The 20,171-nt window shown below is 41.8% G+C and overlaps 1 protein-coding gene and 1 pseudogene across 1 annotated transcript in view; both read left to right on the forward strand.

Moving 5' to 3' along the window:
* The first annotated feature begins 646 nt into the window (after positions 1 to 646).
* Positions 647 to 19,078, forward strand: LOC132489194 (uncharacterized; annotated as a pseudogene).
* The window catches only part of USP38 (ubiquitin specific peptidase 38), a 34,322-nt gene continuing 33,016 nt past the window's right edge, over positions 18,866 to 20,171 (forward strand). The window contains exon 1 of the mRNA XM_060115739.1: positions 18,866 to 20,057. Coding sequence (XP_059971722.1) covers positions 19,376 to 20,057 — 682 coding nt within the window. The 5' untranslated portion in view covers positions 18,866 to 19,375. The remainder of the gene's footprint in view (positions 20,058 to 20,171) is intronic.

A 20,171-nucleotide genomic window follows, 5' to 3' on the forward strand; every position in this document is an offset into this window, starting at 1 on the left:
AGAGGATGACATTCCTGCTCCCTGTAGCTCCTTCCAGACCACTCTTCTTCCCTCCTCCACAAAGCTGCCCATTTAAATTTTATGACATCAAACGACAGCACTAACTCCCTTTCCCTGCTGCGGTTCTCAAACAATCCCCAGGCTAGTCTCCCTCCACCCCATTCCTTGGAGATTTTAGTTCTGAACTCCTTGACACTGTCTTAAACCGCATTCCTGTCATAATTCTCAGTGGACTTCAGTGTCCACATAGATGATCTACCCAATACAGTGTCACTCAGGGCCTTGACCTCCCCTCCTCCACTGATTTTTATTCTCCACCTTACCTCAGCTACTTACTCGCATGGCCATACCTCAATCCTCGTCCTTCCCAATAACTACCGTCAGCCCTCCATATCTGTGGGTTCCACATCCTCTAATTCAACCAATTGTGGATTAAAAATATTCAGGAAAAAAAAATCCAGAAAGTTTCAAAAGGCAAAACTTGAATTTGCTGCGCGCTGGCAACTATTTACACAGCATTTACATTGTATTTATATAGCATTTACGGTTGACCCTTGAACAACATGGACAGTGCAGGTCCTTACACGTGGATTTTTTTCACTAAATACGACAGTACCACATGATCCACGGTTGATTGAATCTGTGAATGTGGAACCGAGGCTACAGAGGGCCGACTGTAAAGTTAAACACGGATGTTTCCACTGCACAGAGGGTCAGCGCCCCTAACTCCCACACTGCTCAAGGGTCAGCTGTACATTGTATTAGATATTATAAGCAATCTGGAGATGACTTAAAGTATATGGGAGGATGTGCATAGGATAGATGCAAATCCAATGCCATTTTATATAAGGGATTGAGCATCCACGGATTTTGGTATCCATGAGGGCACCGGGAAACAACCTCCTCAGATACCAAAGGACGACTGTATTGCCTCTTGATCATCTCAGTTTGAGGTTATCTCACTTTGACTATCATCTCCTATTTTTCCAGCTCACCACCTCTACTTGGAATCTGGAAAATTCCAACAATCCTCTGACCCCACCAGAACCTACAGTTCATTGATTCTAACGTCTTTTTCTCGTCTCCCACCCCTCATATCTTAACTTCTGTCCTTGTCCAGCTTAAATGGCACAGTCAATCATAATCTCTCCTTTGCATACACTCTTCACTCTCCTGCTCTTTTCTTGTCTCCCTGTACATGGCTAAATCACAACCTTGGTAATGTCCAACTCTCTGCCTATTCCATGGTTGTACTTGTGCATGTACACATGGCTGGAGGAAACAAATAAACAAACTGACTGGTTTCACTTATATTCATGACCTCTAACTTCAAGGGGCCCTTAATGCTGCCTGGAATCATATTGTATTTCCATTCTCCTCAACACTAAACAACTATTACATGGCTTTACCTCTCTCCTAAAATCTCCAACTCTTCTTTCAGGCTCACTCTCAACTGACGACTTTGCTTTCTATTCTACCGAGAAAACAGAAACAATCAGATGAGAACTTCTGCACACTCCCACAACCACATTCACCCACCTACCTGCAGCTGCTGTCTCTCCCGTTACCGAGTGAACTCTTTCATGCTCCTAGCAAAGGGAAACCCTTCCATTTGTGCACTAGATCCTTTCCCATCTACTCAAAGTCATTGTCTCAGTGATTCTTCCTTCTCTCTCCAGTATCAATAATTTCCTCTCCTTTCCTATATTTTTTTGCCATTAATGAACAAACATGCTTTTTCTCTTTTCTTAAAATTTTGCTTTACCCTGCTCTGTGTTATAGCTACCACCCCATTTTTTCCCTTCTTGTTAGCAAACCTCCTTGAAAGAGTTGTTTATTCTTGCTGTCATCAATTTCTTTCCCATTTCCTCTTCAGTCTCCTACAGGCTTTAACACTCACCACACCACTCCATCCAACTGCTTATCTTTACATTGTTAATTCCAGTAGCAATCCTCATCTTATTATAATACTTAGCAATATATAGTGTAGCTAATTGTTTTCTTCATGCAGGATACCAGGATACTTGGTTTTCTTTCCACCACGCTAGTAGCTTCTTCATAGCCCCTTCTGTTGTTTCTTCATAGTCTTCCAAATATCTTAATATTATAGAGCCCAACTTAGAGCTACTTCTCTTCTCCCATCTACACTAATTCCCTCAGTGATCTCAATCATCCACCAGTGGGCAACTTAGAAATGCTAGACCTGCCTCGGTTTAATATGGAGGAAGGGATTCAAAGGCTTAAGGAGATTGGAATGTTAGAGTGGATTTGTCATTTAAGACCTATGTATTCATATTGGAAGGGTACAGAAAACATATCTTTCACCACTACTGTGAGAAATAAACTTGTGAGAGGAGCCCCAACATCTCTGAAGAACTCTGTTATTGCTCTTCTTTATAGGCCAGGCCTTATAGCAGGGACTGCAGTCACTGAATTGGAAAACCTAAATGCAATGGGAGTGATTGAATCTCAGAGAGCAGGGATCAAGTGGCAGCCCTTAACTGCCAAAGGTAAGGTGCTCTGGTTACCATAATGGACAGCAGAGATGTAGCAATCAGAAAAGTCTGACTTGCCTAGACCTAAGGCATTGGCTAGTGGATCATGGTGTTCCTAGAAATGAAATAGATAGGAAGCCTACTAAATTCTTACTTGATCTGCATAAGCAGGAAAGTTCTAGGCCAAATGAAGACAAGTCTAACCTGAATCATGAAAAGTAAGAGTCATGGTCCTTCATTTAGTTCCCAGACTTGAGCCAGTTTGTAGACCCAGAACCCCTTGGATGAACTGCCAAAAATTTATACTGTTAATCTTTCTCCCAGCCTTCCCCAAAGTAACCTACAGCTTTTTGCCAGGGTAGCTGTGATTGGGCAAAGGAAATACTCAGGGATTTGGGGGACTACTGGACTCTGACTCAGAACTGACACTAATTCCAGGAGATCAAAAACATCATTATGATCTACCAGTTAGAGTAGGAATGTGTGGAGGTCAAGTGATCAATGGAATTTTAGCTCAAGTTTGTCTCACAGTGAGTGAGCCCAGTGGGTCCCCTAACCCATTCTGTGGTTATTTCCCCAATACCAGAATTAATTATTGGAAAAGATATACTCAGCAACTAGCAGAATCCCCACAAAGGTTCTTTGACCTGTGTAGTGAGGGCTATTCAAGTGGAAAAGGCCAAGTGGAATCCATTAGAACTGCCTCTACCTAGGAAAATAGTAAACCAAAAGCACTACCATATTCCTGGAAAGACTGCAGAGATTAGTGTCACAATCAAGGACTTGAAAGATGCAGGAGTGGTGATTCTCACCACGTCCCCATTCAACTCACCTGTTTAACCTGTTCAGAAGACAGATGGATCTTGGAGAATGACCGTGGACTATCATAAGCTTAACCAGGTGGAGACTCCAACTACAGTTACTCTACCAGATGTGGTTTCATTGCTTGAGCAAATTAACACATTCCCTGGTACCTGGTATGCAGCTACTGATCTGACAAATGTTTTTTCTCTATACCTATTGGTAGGACAACCAGAAGCAGTTTGTTTCCAGCTAGCAAGGCCAGCAGCAATACACCTTCCCTTTCCTGTCTCAGGGGACTAAACTCTCCAGTCCTAACTTAGGGGATCGTAATTTAATTCACAAGTATCTTGATTGCCTTTCTCTTCCACAAGACATCACACTGCTCCATTACATTGATGACAGTATACGGATTGGACCTGGTGAGCAAAAGATGGACCTGGAATAGGAACTACTCTAGACTTAATGGTAAGACATTTGCATGCCACAGTGAGAAATAAATCTGCATCTGTGGCCTCATGGGAGTTCCCTAAATCAGTTGACAGAGGAAGAGAAGACTCTGGCCTGGTTTACAGATGATTTTGGACAATATGCAAGCATCACCCAAAAGTGGATGGCTATAGCACTACAGCCCCTTGTTCTGGAACATCCCTGAAGGACAGTAGTGAGGGAACTCCTCCCAGCGGGTGAATTACAAGCAGTGAACCTGGTTGTTCACTTTAACTGGAAGGAGAAATGGCCAGACATATGATTACATACTGAATCACTTTTTCCACAGCCACCCCTGTATTCACCCAATGTTCTCATGGACAAAGTGGTCATGGTGACAGGGATGGAGGTTATGCATGGGCTCAGCAACATGGACTTCCACTTACCAAGGCCTGGCTATGGCCACTGCTGAGTGCCCAACCTGTCAACAGCAGAGACCAACACCATGACCCCAGTTCCTTGGGTGGTAGCCAGCTACCTGGCAGCAGGTTGATTACACTGGACTCCTTCCATCATGGAAGGGGGAATATTTTGTTCTTACTGTAATAAACATTTACTCTGGATATAAATTTGTCTCCCCTGCACACAATGCTTTTGCCAAAACTACCATCCATGAACTTACAGAATACTTTATCCACCATCATAGTATTCTATACAGCATTGCTTCTGATCAAGGAACTCACTTCACAGCAAATGAAGTGAGGTAATGGACCCATGCTCATGAAATTCACTGATCTTCCCATGTATCCCACCATCCTGAAGCAGATGCCTTGACAGAATGGTGGAATAGCCTTTTGAAGACTCAGTTACGATGCCACTAGGTGACTAGAACCTGCAGGACTGTAGCAAAGTTCTCCAGAGTGCTGTATATGCTCTGAATCAGCATCCAATACATGGTGCTATTTCTCTCATAGCCAGGATTCACAGGTACAGAAACCAAGGGATAGAAATGGGAGGGGTACCACTCACTATTTCTCCTAGTGATGTTTTTTGCAAAATATTTGCTCCCTGTTCCTGTGATCTTATGTTCTGCTGCTTTAGAAGTCTTAGTTTCAAAGAGAAGAATGCTTCCACCAGGAAACGTAACGTAATGATTCCATCCCACTCATAAAAAAAAAAATGAGATGGCAAAAAAATGTCACAGATGAAGGAGCAAGGTAAAAACCTACAAGACCAAATAAATGAAGAGGAAATAGGCAATCTACCTGAAAAGGAATTCAGATAATGACAGTAAAGATGATCCAGAATCTTGGAAATAGAATGGAGGTATGGATTAAGAAAATACAAGAAATGTCTAACAAAGATCCAGAAGAACTAAAGAACAAACAGAGATGAACAACACAATAACTGAAATGAAACATACACTAGAAGGAATCAATAACAGGATAACTGAGGCAGGAGGACAAATAAGTGAGCTGGAAGACAAAATGGTGGAAGTAACTGCTGATGAGTAGAATAAAGAAAAAGGAATGAAAAGAATTGAAGACCACCTCAGAGTCCTCTGGAATAACACTAAACGCACCAACAATCAAACTATAGGGGTTCCGGAAGAAGAAGAGAAAAAGAAAGCATCTGAGAAAATATCTGAAGAGATTATAGTTGAAAACTTCCCTAACATGGGAAAGGAAATAGTCACCCAAGTCCAGGAAGCACAGAGTCCCAAACAGGATAAACCCTAGGAAAAACACACCAAGACACATATTAATCAAACTAAAAAAACTAAATTCAAAGAAAAAATATTAAAAGCAGCAAGGGAAAAACAAAAAGTAACATACAAAGAAATCTCCATAAGGTTATCAGCTGATTTTTCAATGGAAACTCTGAAGGCCAGAAGGGAGTGGCAGGATACACTTAAAGTGATAAAAGAGAAAAACCTACAACCAAGATTACTCTACCCAGCAAGGATCTCATTCAGATTCAGTGGAGAAGTTAAAAGTTTTTCAGACAAGCAAAAGCTAAGAGAATTCAGCACCACCAAACCAGCTTCACAACAAATGCTAAAGAAACTTCTCTAAGCAGGAAACACAAGAGAAGAAAAAGATCCACAAAAACAAACCAAAAACAATTAAGAAAATGGTAATAAGAACATACATATTGAATTTAATAACCTTGAATGTAAATGGATTAAATGCCCAAACCAAAAGACACAGACTGGCTGAATGGATACAAAAACAAGATCCATGTATATGCTGTTTACAAGAAACCCACTTCAAACCTAGGGACACATAAGGACTGAAAGTGAAGGGATGGAAAAGATATGCCATGCAAATGGAAATCAAAAGAAAGCTGGGACTTCCGGGTAAGATGGCGGAAGAGTAAGACGCGGAGATCACCTTCCTCCCCACAGATACACCAGAAATACAGCTACACGTGGAACAACTCCTACAGAACACCTACTGAACGCTGGCAGAAGACCCCAGACCTCCCAAAAGGCAAGAAACTCCCCACATACCTGGGTAGGGCAAAGCAGAGAGATTCCCGCACAGAGGAGCGGTGCCGAGCGGCACTCACCAGCCCGAGAGGCTTGTCTGCTCCCCCGGGGCGGGCGGCGCTGGAGCTGAGGCTCGGGCTTCGGTCAGAGCGCAGGGAGAGCACTGGGGCTGGCGGCGAGAACTCAGCCTGAAGGGGGCTAATGTGCCACAGCTAGCCGGGAGGGAGTCCGGGAAAACTCTGGAGCTGCCGAAGAGGCAGGAGACTTTTTCTTCCCTCTTGGTTTCCTGGTGCGCGAGGAGAGGGGATTAAGAGCGCCGCGTAAAGGAGCTCCAGAGACGGGCGCGAGTCGCGGCTGAAAGCGCGGAGCCCAGAGACGGGCGTGGGACGCTGGGGCTGCTGCTGCCGCCGCCAAGAAGCCTGTGTGCGAGCGCAGGTCACTGTCCACACCGCCCTTCCGGGAGCCTGTGCAGACTGCCACTGCAGGGGTCCCGGGATCCAGGGGCGGCTTCCCTGGGAGAACGCACGGCGCGCCTCGGGCTGGTGCAACGTCACGCCGACCTCTGCCGCTGCAGGCTCGCCCCGCACTCCGTGCCCCTCCCTCCCGCCCGGCCTGAGTGAGCCAGAGTCCCCGAAGAGGCTGCTCCTTTAACCCTGTCCTGTCTGAGCGAAGAACAGACGCCCTCCGGCGACCTACACGCAGAGACGGGGCCAAATCCAAAGCTGAGACCCAGGAGCTGTGAGAACAAAGAAGAGAAAGGGAAACCTCTCCCAGCAGCCTCAGAAGCAGCAGATTAAAGCTCCACAATCAACTTCATGTACCCTGCATCTGTGGAATACATGAATAGACAACAAATCATCCCAAATTGAGTAGCCAGGAGTCAGTGCTGTGCCTCTGAGGTGGGAGTGCGAACTTCAGGACACTGGTCCACAAGAGACCTCCCAGCTCCACATAATATCAAACGGCGAAAATCTTCCAGAGATCTCCATCTCAACACCAGCACCCAGCTTCACTCAACGACCAGCAAGCTACAGTGCTGGACACCCTATGCCAAACAACCAGCAAGACAGGAACACAACGCCACCCATTAGCAGAGAGGCTGCCTCAAATCATAAAAAGTATGCAAACACCCCAAAACACACCACCAGACGTGGATCTGCCCACCAGAAAGACAAGATCCAGCCTCATCCACCAGAACACAGGCAGTAGTCCCCTCCACCAAGAAGCCTACACAACCCACTAAACCAACCTTAGCCACTGGGGACAGACACCAAAAACAACGGGAACTACGAACCTGCAGCCTGCAAAAAGGAGACCCCAAACACAGTAACATAAGCAAAATGAGAAGACAGAAAAACACACAGCAGGAGAAGGAGCAAGATAAAAACCCACCAGACCTAACAAATGAAGAGGTAATAGGCAGTCTATCTGAAAAAGAATTCAGAATAATGATGGTAAAGATGATCCAAAATCTTGGAAATAGAATAGACAAAATGCAAGAAACAGTTAACAAGGACCTAGAAGAACTAAAGACGAATCAAGCATCAATTAAAAACACAATAAATGAAATAAAAAATACTCTAGATGGGATCAATAGCAGAATAACTGAGGCAGAAGAACGGATAAGTGAGGTGGAAGATAAAATAGTGGAAATAACTGCTGCAGAGCAAAATAAAGAAAAAAGAATGAAAAGAACAGAGGACAGTCTCAGAGACCTCTGGGACAACATTAAACGCACCAACATTCGAATTATAGGGGTTCCAGAAGAAGAAGAGAAAAAGAAAGGGACTGAGAAAATATTTGAAGAGATTATAGTTGAAAACTTCCCTAATATGGGAAAGGAAATAGTTAATCAAGTCCAGGAGACACAGAGAGTCCCATACAGAATAAATCCAAGGAGAAATACACCAAGACACATATTAATCAAACTGTCAAAAATTAAACACAAAGAAATCATATTAAAAGCAGCAAGGCAAAAACAACAAATAACACACAAGGGACTCCCCATCAGGATAACAGCTGATCTCTCAGCAGAAACTCTACAAGCCAGAAGGGAGTGGCAGGACATACTTAAAGTGATGAAGGAGAAAAACCTGCAACCAAGATTACTCTACCCAGCAAGGATCTCATTCAGATTTGATGGAGAAATTAAAACCTTTACAGACAAGCAAAAGCTGAGAGAGTTCAGCACCACCAAACCAGCTTTACAACAAATGCTAAAGGAACTTCTCTAGGCAAGAAACACAACAGAAGGAAAAGACCTACAATAACGAACCCAAAACAATTAAGAAAATGGGAATAGGAACATACATATCGATAATTACCTTAAATGTAAATGGACTAAATGCTCCCACCAAAAGACACAGACTGGCTGAATGGATACAAAAACAAGACCCATATATATGCTGTCTACAAGAGACCCACTTCAGACCTAGAGACACATACAGACTGAAAGTAAGGGGATGGAAAAAGATATTCCATGCAAATGGAAACCAAAAGAAAGCTGGAGTAGCAATTCTCATATCAGACAAAATAGACTTTAAAATAAAGACTACTAGAAGAGACAAAGAAGGACACTACATAATGATCAAGGGATCAATCCAAGAAGAAGATATAACAATTGTAAATATTTATGCACCAAACATAGGAGCACCTCAATACATAAGGGAAATATTAACAGCCAGAAAAGGAGAAATCGACAGTAACACAATCATAGTAGTGGACTTTAACACCCCACTTTCACCAATGGACAGGTCATCCAAAATGAAAATAAATAAGGAAACACAAGCTTTAAATGATACATTAAACAAGATGGACTTAATTGATATTTATAGGACATTCCATCCAAAAACAACAGAATACACATTTTTCTCAAGTGCTCATGGAACATTCTCCAGGATAGATCATATCTTGGGTCACAAATCAAGCCTTGGTAAATTTAAGAAAATTGAAATTGTATCAAGTATCTTTTCCGACCACAATGCTATGAGACTAGATATCAATTACAGGAAAAGAGCTGTAAAACATACAAACACATGGAGGCTAAACAATACACTACTTAATAACGAATTGATCACTGAAGAAATCAAAGAGGAAATTAAAAAATACCTAGAAACAAATGACAATGGAGACACGACGACCCAAAACCTATGGGATGCAGCAAAAGCAGTTCTAAGAGGGAAGTTTATGGCAATACAATCCCACCTTAAGAAACAGGAAATATCTCGAATAAACAACCTAACCTTGCACCTAAAGCAATTAGAGAAAGAAGAACAAAAACATCCCAAAGTTAGCAGAAGGAAAGAAATCATAAAAATCAGATCAGAAATAAATGAAAAAGAAATGAAGGAAACGATAGCAAAGATCAATAAAACTAAAAGCTGGTTCTTTGAGAAGATAAACAAAATTGATAAACCATTAGCCAGACTCATCAAGAAAAAAAGGGAGAAGACTCAAATCAATAGAATTAGAAATGAAAAAGGAGAAGTAACAACTGACACTGCAGAAATACAAAAGATCATGAGAGATTACTATAAGCAACTCTATGCCAATAAAATGGACAACCTGGAAGAAATGGACAAATTCTTAGAAATGCACAACCTGCCAAGACTGAATCAGGAAGAAATAGAAAATATGAACAGACCAATCACAAGCACTGAAATTGAAACTGTGATTAAAAATCTTCCAACAAACAAAAGCCCAGGACCAGATGGCTTCACAGGCGAATTCTATCAAGCATTTAGAGAAGAGCTAACACCTATCCTTCTCAAACTCTTCCAAAATATAGCAGAGGGAGGAACACTCCCAAACTCATTCTACGAGGCCACCATCACCTTGATACCAAAACCAGACAAGGATGTCACAAAGAAAGAAAACTACAGGCCAATATCACTGATGAACATAGATGCAAAAATCCTCAACAAAATACTAGCAAACAGAATCCAACAGCACATTAAAAGGATCATACACCATGATCAAGTGGGGTTTATTCCAGGAATGCAAGGATTCTTCAATATACGCAAATCAATCAACGTGATACACCATATTAACAAACTGAAGGAGAAAAACCATATGATCATCTCAATAGATGCAGAGAAAGCTTTCGACAAAATTCAACACCCATTTATGATAAAAACCCTGCAGAAAGTAGGCATAGAGGGAACTTTCCTCAACATAATAAAGGCCATATATGACAAACCCACAGCCAGCATCGTCCTCAATGGTGAAAAACTGAAACCATTTCCACTAAGATCAGGAACAAGACAAGGTTGCCCACTCTCACCACTCTTATTCAACATAGTTTTGGAAGTTTTAGCCACAGCAATCAGAGAAGAAAAGGAAATAAAAGGAATCCAAATGGGAAAAGAAGAAGTAAAGCTGTCACTGTTTGCAGATGACATGATACTATACATAGAGAATCCTGAAGATGCTACCAGAAAACTACTAGAGCTAATCAATGAATTTGGTAAAGTTGCAGGATACAAAATTAATGCACAGAAATCTCTGGCATTCCTATATACTAATGATGAAAAATCTGAAAGTGAAATCAAGGAAACACTCCCATTTACCATTGCAACAAAAAGAATAAAATATCTAGGAATAAACCTACCTAAGGAGACAAAAGACCTGTATGCAGAAAATTATAAGACACTGATGAAAGAAATTAAAGATGATACAAATAGATGGAGAGATGTACCATGTTCTTGGATTGGAAGAATCAACATTGTGAAAATGACTCTACTACCCAAAGAAATCTACAGATTCAATGCAATCCCTGTCAAACTACCAATGGCATTTTTCACAGAACTAGAACAAAAAAATTCACAATTTGTATGGAAACACAAAAGACCCCGAATAGCCAAAGCAATCTTGAGAACGAAAAATGGAGCTGGAGGAATCAGGCTCCCTGACTTCAGACTATACTACAAAGCTACAGTAATCAAGACAGTATGGTACTGGCACAAAAACAGAAATATAGATCAATGGAACAGGATAGAAAGCCCAGAGTTAAACCCACGGACATATGGTCACCTTATCTTTGATAAAGGAGGCAGGAATGTACAGTGGAGAAAGGACAGTCTCTTCAATAAGTGGTGCTGGGAAAACTGGACAGGGACATGTAAAAGTATGAGATTAGATCACTCCCTAACACCATACAAAAAAATAAGCTCAAAATGGATTAAAGACCTAAATGTAAGGCCAGACACTATCAAACTCTTAAAGGAAAACATAGGCAGAACACTCTATGACATAAATCACAGCAAGATCTTTTTTGACCCACCTCCTAGAGAAATGGAAATAAAGACAAAAATAAACACATGGTACCTAATGAAACTTCAAAGCTTTTGCACAGCAAAGGAAACCATAAACAAGACGAAAAGACAACCCTCAGAATGGGAGAAAATATTTGCAAATGAAGCAACTGACAAAGGATTAATCTCCAAAATTTATAAGCAGCTCATGCAGCTCAATAGCAAAAATACAAACAACCCAATCCAAAAATGGGCAGAAGACCTAAATAGACATTTCTCCACAGAAGATATACAGACAGCCAACAAACACATGAAAGGATGCTCAACATCTTTACTCATTAGAGAAATGCAAATCAAAACTACAATGAGATATCATCTCACACCAGTCAGAATGGCCATCATCAAAAAATCTAGAAACAATAAATGCTGGAGAGGGTGTGGAAAAAAGGGAACACTCTTGCACTGCTGGTGGGAATGTGAATTGGTACAGCCACTATGGAGAACGGTATGGAGGTTCCTTAAAAAACTACAAATAGAACTACCATATGACCCAGCAATCCCACTACTGGGCATATACCCTGAGAAAACCATAATTCAAAAAGAGACATGTACCAAAATGTTCATAGCAGCCCTATTTACAATAGCCCGGAGATGGAAACAACCTAAGTGTCCATCATCGGATGAATGGATAAAGAAGATGTGGCACATATATACAATGGAATATTACTCAGCCATAAAAAGAAATGAAATTGAGCTATTTGTAATGAGGTGGATGGACCTAGAGTCTGTCATACAGAGTGAAGTAAGTCAGAAAGAGAAAGACAAATACTGTATGCTCACACATATATATGGAATTTAAGAAAAAAATGTCATCAAGAACATAGGGGTAAGACAGGAATAAAGACACAGACCTACTAGAGCATGGACTTGAGGATATGGGGAGGGGGAAGGGTAAGCTGTGACAAAGTGAAAGAGCGGCATGGACATATATACACTACCAAATGTAAGGTAGATAGCTAGTGGGAAGCAGCCGCATAGCACAGGGAGATCAGCTCGGTTCTTTGTGACCGCCTGGAGGGGTGGGATAGGGAGGGTGGGAGGGAGACGGAAAAGGGAGGGGATATGGGAACATATGTATATGTATAACTGATTAAATTTGTAAAATAAAAAAAAATAAAAAATTTAAAAAAAAAAAAAGAAAGCTGGAGTAGCAATACTCATATCACATAAAATAGACTTTAAAATAAAGACTGTTATAAGAGATAAGGTGGGACATTACATAGTGATCAAAGGATCAATCCAAGAAGAAGATATAACAATTATAAATGTTTATGCACCCAGCACAGGAGCACCTCAATATGTATGGCAAATGCTAACAACCATGAAAGGAGAAATTGACAGTAACACAATAATAGTAGGGGACTTTAACACCCCACTTACACCAATGGACAGGTCATCCAAACAGAAAATTAATAAGGAAACACTAGCTTTAAATGACACAATAGACCAGGTAGATCTAATTGATATTTATAAAACTTCCACCCAGAAGTGGCAGAATACACTTTCTTCTCAAGTGCACACGGAACATTCTCCAGGATAGATCACATCTTGGGTCACAAATCAAGCCTAAATAAATTTAAGAAAATTGAAATCATATCAAGCATCTTTCTTGACCACAATGTTATGTGATTGGAAATCAATTACAGGAAAAATACTGTAAAAATCACAAACACATGGAGGCTGAACAGGGCACTACTAAATAACCAAGAGATTACTGAAGAAATCAAAGAAGAAATAAAAAATACACTAAAACAAATGACAACAAAAACACGACGACCCAAAACCTATGGGACACAGCAAAAGCAATTCTAAGATGGAAGTTCATAGCAATTCAATCTCATCTCAAGAAACAAGAAAAATCTCAAATAAACAATCTAACCCTACACTTAAAACAACTAGAGAAAGAAGAAAAATGAAAACCCAAAGTCAGTAGAAGAAAAGAAAGCCTAAAGATCAGAGCAGAAATAAATAAAATAGAAATGAAGAAAACAATAGCAAACATCAATAAAACTAAAAGCTGGTTCTTTGAAAAGATAAACAAAATTGATAAACCCTGAGCCAGACTCATCAAGAAAAAAAAGGAGAGGACACAAATCAATAAAATTAGAAATGAAAAAGGGAAAATCACAACTGACACTGCAGAAATACAACGGATTATAAGAGATTACTACAAACAACTATATGCCAATAAAATGGACAGCCATGAAGAAATGGACAAATTCTTGGAAAGGTACAACTTTCCAAGACTGAACCAGGAAGAATTAGAAAATATAAACAGACTTATCACAAGTAATGAAATTGAAACTGTGATTAAAAATCTTCCAACAAACAAAAGCCTAGGACCAGATGGCTTCACTGGTGAATTCTATCAAACATTCAGAGAAGAGCTAACACTGATCCTTCTCAAATTCTTCCAGAAAATTGCAGGAGAAACACTCTCAAATTCATTCTACAAAGCCACCATCACCCTGATAACAAAAACAGAAAAAGATATCACAAAAAAAGAAAATTATAGGACAATATCACTGACGAACATAGATACAAAAATCCTGAAGAAAATGGTAGTAAACAGAATCCAACAGCACATTAAAAGGATCATACACCATGATCAAGTGGGATTTATCCCAGGGATGCAAGAGGTTTTCAATATACACAAATCAATAGATATGATACATCACATTAACAAATTAAGGAATAAAAACCATATGATCCTCTCAGTAGATGCAGAAAAAGCTTTTGACAAAATTCAACACTGATTTATGATAAAAACTCTCCAGATAATGGGCATAGAGGGAACCTACCTCAACATAATAAAGGCCATATATGACAAACCCACAGCAAGCATCATACTCAATGGTGAAAAACTGAAAGCATTTCCACAAATATCAGGAACTAAACAAGGATATCCACTCTCACCACTCTTATTCAACATAGTTTTGGAAGTCCTAGCCACAGCAATCAGAGAAGAAAAATAAATTAAAGGAATAAATATTGGAAAAGAAGAAGTAAAATTGTCACCTTCTGCCAACTACCTGATAATATACATAGAAAATCCTAAAGATGCCACCAGAAAACTACTAGAACTAATCATTGAATTTGGTAAGGTTGCAGGATACAAAATTAATGCACAGAAATCTCTGGCATTCATATACACCAACAACAAAAAATCAGAAGAGAAATTAAGGAAATACTCTCATTTACCATTGCAACAAAAAGAATAAAATACCTAGGAATAAACCTGCCTAAGGAGGTGAAAGACCTGTACTCAGAAAACTATAAAATACTGATGAAAGCAATCAATGATGACCTAAACAGATAGAGAAATATATCATGTTCTTGGATTGGAAGAATCAATATTGTGAAAATGACTATACTACCCAAAGCAATCTACAGATTCAATGCAATCCCTATCAAACTACCAATGGCATTCTTCATAGAATTAGAACAAAAAATTTTACAATTTGTATGGAAACACAGAAGACCCCAAATAGCCACAGCAATCTTCAAAAAGAAAAACAGAGTTGGAGGAATCAGGCTCCCTGACTTCAAACTATACCACAAAGCTACAGTAATCAAGACAATATGGTACTGGCACAAAACCATAAATATAGATCAATGGTACAAGATAGAATGCCCAGAGATAAACCCACGCACATATGGGCACTTAATTTACAACAAAGAAGGCAAGAACATACAATGGAGAAAAGACAGCCTCTTCAATAAGTGGTGCTGGGAAAACTGGACAGCTACATGTAACAGAATGAAATTAGGACACTACCTAACACCATACACAAAAATAAATTCCAAATCATTAAAGACTTAAATGTAAGACCAGACACTATTAAACTCTTAGAGGAAAACATAGGACAAACACTCTTTGACACAAATCACAGCAAGATCTTTTTTGACCCACCTCCTAGAGTAATGGAAATAGAAATAAAACTAAACAAATGGGACCTAATGAAACTTAAAAGCTTTTGCACAACAAAGGAAACCATAAATAATACAAAAAGACAACCCTCAGAATGGGAGAAAATATTTGAAAATGAAACAACAGACAAAGGATTAATCTCCAAAATATACAAACAGCTCATGGAGCTCAATAGCAAAAAAACAAACAATCCAGTTAAAAAATGGGTGGAAGACCTAAATAGACATTTCACCAAGGAAGACATACAGATGGTCAAGAGGCACATGAAAACATGCTCAATATCACTAATCATTAGAGAAATGCAAATCAAAACTACAATGAGGTATCACCTCACTCCCGTCAGAATGGCTATCATCAAAAAATCTACAAACAATAAATTCTGGAGAGGGTGTGAAGAAAAAGGAACCCTCCTGCACTGTTGGTGGGAATGTAAATTGATACAGCCACTATGGAGAACAGTATGGAGGTTCCTTAAAAAACTAAAAATAGAACTACCATATGACCCAGCAATCCCACTACTCGGCATATACCCTGAGAAAAACATAATTCAAAAAGAGACATGAACCACAGTGTTCATTGCTGCACTATTTACAATAGCCAGGACATGGAACCAACCTAAATGTCCATCAACAGATGAATGGATAAAGAAGATGTGGCACATATATACAATGGAATATTACTCAGCCACAAAAAGAAACGAAATTCAGTTATTTGTAGTGAGTTGAATGGACCTAGAGTCTGTCATATAGAGTGAAGTAAGTCAAAAAGAGAAAAACAAATACTGTATGCTAATGCATATACATATGGAATCTAAAAAAAAAAAAAAAACGGTACTGATGAACCTAGTTGCAGGGCAGGAATAAAGAGGTAGACATAGAAAATGAACTTGAGGACATGGGGTGGGAGGGTGAAGCTGGGGCAAGTGAGAGTAGCATCAACATACATACACTACAGAATGGGAAGCAGCAGCAGAGCACAGGGAAATCGGCTGGGTGCTTTGCGATGACTTAGAGGGGTGGGATAGGGAGGATGGGAGGGAGGCTCAAGAGGGAGGGGATATGGGGACATGTGTGTGCATATGGCTGATTCGCTTTGTTGTGCAACAGAAACTAACACAGTATTGTGAAGCAATTATACTCCAATAAAGATCTATTTTTTAAAAAAACATGCAAAGAAGGGAATTAGTGTGCTGGCTGGGGTGATTAATCCTCACTATCAAGAGGAAATTGGACAGCAACTCTACTATTAATACAATGGAGATAAGGAATGAATTGTCTGGAATACAAGAGATCCCTTAGGGCATCTCTTAGTATTACCATGCTCTGTGATTAAAATCAATGGAAATCTACAACAATCCAATCCAGGTAGGACTAGTAATGGCCCAGATTCTTCAGGAATGAAGGTTTGGGTCACTCCACCAAGCAAAGAACTACAACCAGCTGAGGTACTTGCTGAAGGCAAAGGAAATACAAAATAGTAGTGGGAAAAGGCTGTTATAAATATAAACTATAACCACATGACCATTTACAGACTTGTCATAAGTATTTCCTCCTTTTTTCGTTATGAATGTGTAATATATTTGCTTAGTATATATAACAAAAATATTTGCTTAGACTATATATTAATATATATAACAAAAGTAACAAATATTGTTTTCTTTCCTCTGTTATTCCCTTGTCACATAACATAGGATGTAACAGATAGTTATTAAGTATTGTTAATTTTACATCTCAGCATTTAAGTTACAGGATATCTGCAAATCCACAATCCTACCACTCAGTCCTCTTAATGCTTTACTTTCTACCTTATTTTTGTCTTCCAGCGTGGTACCATTCCCAGTAAAGGCGAACTTTTCTCTATAGTTTTACTTCCATCTCTTGGGAAAGGAAAAGTTCCAAAGCTATTCCTGTGTTCTAGCATGACTGGCTTAGATCCATCAATTACGTCATTTCTCTTTTATCTTCAATCTCTTCCTGCAAACTAACTCGGTCTCAAGTTTCCTCTACCCAGCTCCTATCTTGTCTAAACTGCCATTCTTTTCAAGATTATCCTTACTGATGTGTTAACTATATTGGTGTAACCATTTTGTAAATTGGTAAAAACCAAAACACTATTAAGCAAAGTAAACAACTTACAATTTTGTTCCTTTTTCTACTGGACATTTCAACTGAACCGTTTTAAAGTTTCGTCTGTATTACAGGCCGTTAACGTCTGATTTCACAATCATATTAGTCAAGTCTTAACGGAGTTATAATTAGGCAATATTTTCCAATTTAAAGGCCTCCAAATAAAGCCTAAATTCTTATGGTGAATCTTTGGAATTTAACTTGAAAGAGTACAAGCATGATGACTCCATCTATTATTCTTTATTGTAAACCATCTTCAGTGTCAGCCTACACGTAAATACTGTGAAAATTTCACCTTTTTTTTTTTTTCAAAGTACTCTTTCATTCTTTCTCACCTGTCATTTTCCTTACTCTCCTCCCATTTTTCGGACAACATAAATTTTCGACATGCCACAAAAGCTCATTAAAAAGATATTTGTGGGCTTCCCTGGTGGCGCAGTGGTTGGGAGTCCGCCTGCCGATGTAGGGGACACGGGTTCGTGCCCCGGTCCGGGAGGATCCCGCATGCCGCGGAGCGGCTGGGCCCGTGAGCCATGGCCGCTGAGCCTGCGCATCCGGAGCCTGTGTTCCGCAGCGGGAGAGGCCACAATAGTGAGAGGCCCGCGTACCACAAAAAAAAAAAAAAAAAAAAAAAGATATTTGCTAAAGATAACGAAGCGTCTCTAAATGCGTACGACCACCAGTACAGCCCTTACTTTAATAACCACACGCAAGAGAAAGGCAATCTCATTTAGGAACCCTAGCTCATTTCTTGATGAATAAGCCACGACCTCAAACGATTTCCCTTCAATCCGGATTTTGAGTTATTTTCCTTACTTTTTCCCCAAATGCTCTTCTACTCGTGTTTCCAAAACTTTCCCATTCACAAGATTTTACCTAAATAAAACTTTCTCGGCCTTTCACAAGTAACCTGACTCGGACAGAACGGATAGAGATAGGAAGGTGGAACTCGTTAGAGTCGTAGTCACCTCCAACGCGTCCGCTCCCGGCCGCTTCTCCCGGGAAGCCTCCTGTGACTTACACACGATCCCCATTGACACTACGGTAGCCGCCCCACTCAGCCAGAGGTAGCCGCGCCTGCGCAGCAGCTAAGCTGCGGGTCAGAGAGGGGATTCCAGCGCGGCCCGGGAGAGAGGAGGCGATTGTGGGCGGAGGACGGTGAGAGGGGAGGGAGAAAAGGAGTGAGGCGGGGCGAAGGGACGAAGGGGCGGAGGGGCGGGCCTTTCCGGAGGTTCCGACGTCCTCCACTTCCTGTTTGCCGGATCTTCTGAATCCGGGTCAAGGGTGTCAACCTCCTCTTCTCCCCGGCTGATCCGGCAACGTCCGTGACAGCGGCTCCTGATTCAACCCGGGGTGGTTTTCATCCCACGACCTGCCGGAGCCCTGACGCCCACAACTGCCGCAGAACGCGGAGGCGCGCTTCCTCACCCACCGGCTCGCAGCCCCGGCCCCTGAGCACCCGTAGCCGCCGGGGGACCCCGCTGGCCCCTTAGAGCTGATGCTGAGGCCCCGCGAGCCCGGGGCGGCGGCGGAGTGCGGGCCTCTGGCTTCTTAGGCCCATCGCGGGCGGTGCTGGTTCTTACGCGCCCCAGGCTTGCCAACTCCCGCCCGGGCTTGGATGGGCCCCCCTGCCCGATAAATGTGGCTACTGAGGCGGCGGTGGCGGTGGTCGGTCCCGGTGCTGCTGCTGCGCTCCAAGTTCACCTCCGCCCCGGGGCTCTCCTGGCCCACCTCGGGGCCGTGGCCGTCCGCTCCTTCCCCACTGGGCCGGGCCTTGCAGCGTGGCGACAATGGACAAGATCCTGGAGGGCCTGGTGAGTTCTTCGCACCCGCTGCCCCTCAAGCGGGTGATCGTGCGGAAGGTGGTGGAGTCGGCGGAGCATTGGCTGGACGAGGCGCAGTGCGAGGCCATGTTTGACCTGACGACGCGCCTCATCCTGGAGGGCCAGGACCCCTTTCAGCGGCAGGTGGGCCACCAAGTGCTGGAGGCCTACGCGCGCTACCACCGTCCAGAGTTCGAGTCCTTCTTCAATAAGACGTTCGTGCTGGGCCTCCTCCAGCAGGGCTACCACTCGCTGGACAGGAAGGACGTAGCCATCCTGGACTACATTCACAACGGCCTGAAGCTGATCATGAGCTGCCCGTCGGTGCTGGACCTCTTCAGCCTGCTGCAGGTGGAGGTGCTGCGGATGGTATGTGAGAGGCCGGAGCCACAGCTTTGCGCCCGACTGAGCGACCTCCTGGCCGACTTCGTGCAGTGCATCCCCAAGGGGAAATTGTCCATCACCTTCTGCCAACAGCTGGTTCGAACGATAGGCCACTTCCAGTGCGTGTCCACCCAGGAGAAAGAGCTGCGGGAATATGTCTCGCAGGTGACAAAAGTGAGTAACTTGCTCCAGAACATCTGGAAGGCCGAGCCCTCCACCTTGCTGCCTTCCCTGCAAGAAGTTTTTGCAAGCATTTCTTCCACAGGTAAGGGTCATTACATTCCGAGAAACTCTCTCTTGGAAATTTAGTGTGTGTCTCTTACGTACACACCGTGTTTGTTTCCCTGCTCTGAAAACATCTTAATGGGAGAGGAGATCT

The sequence above is a fragment of the Mesoplodon densirostris genome, chromosome 1, assembly GCF_025265405.1.
Source record: "Mesoplodon densirostris isolate mMesDen1 chromosome 1, mMesDen1 primary haplotype, whole genome shotgun sequence".
Lineage (NCBI taxonomy): Eukaryota > Metazoa > Chordata > Mammalia > Artiodactyla > Ziphiidae > Mesoplodon > Mesoplodon densirostris.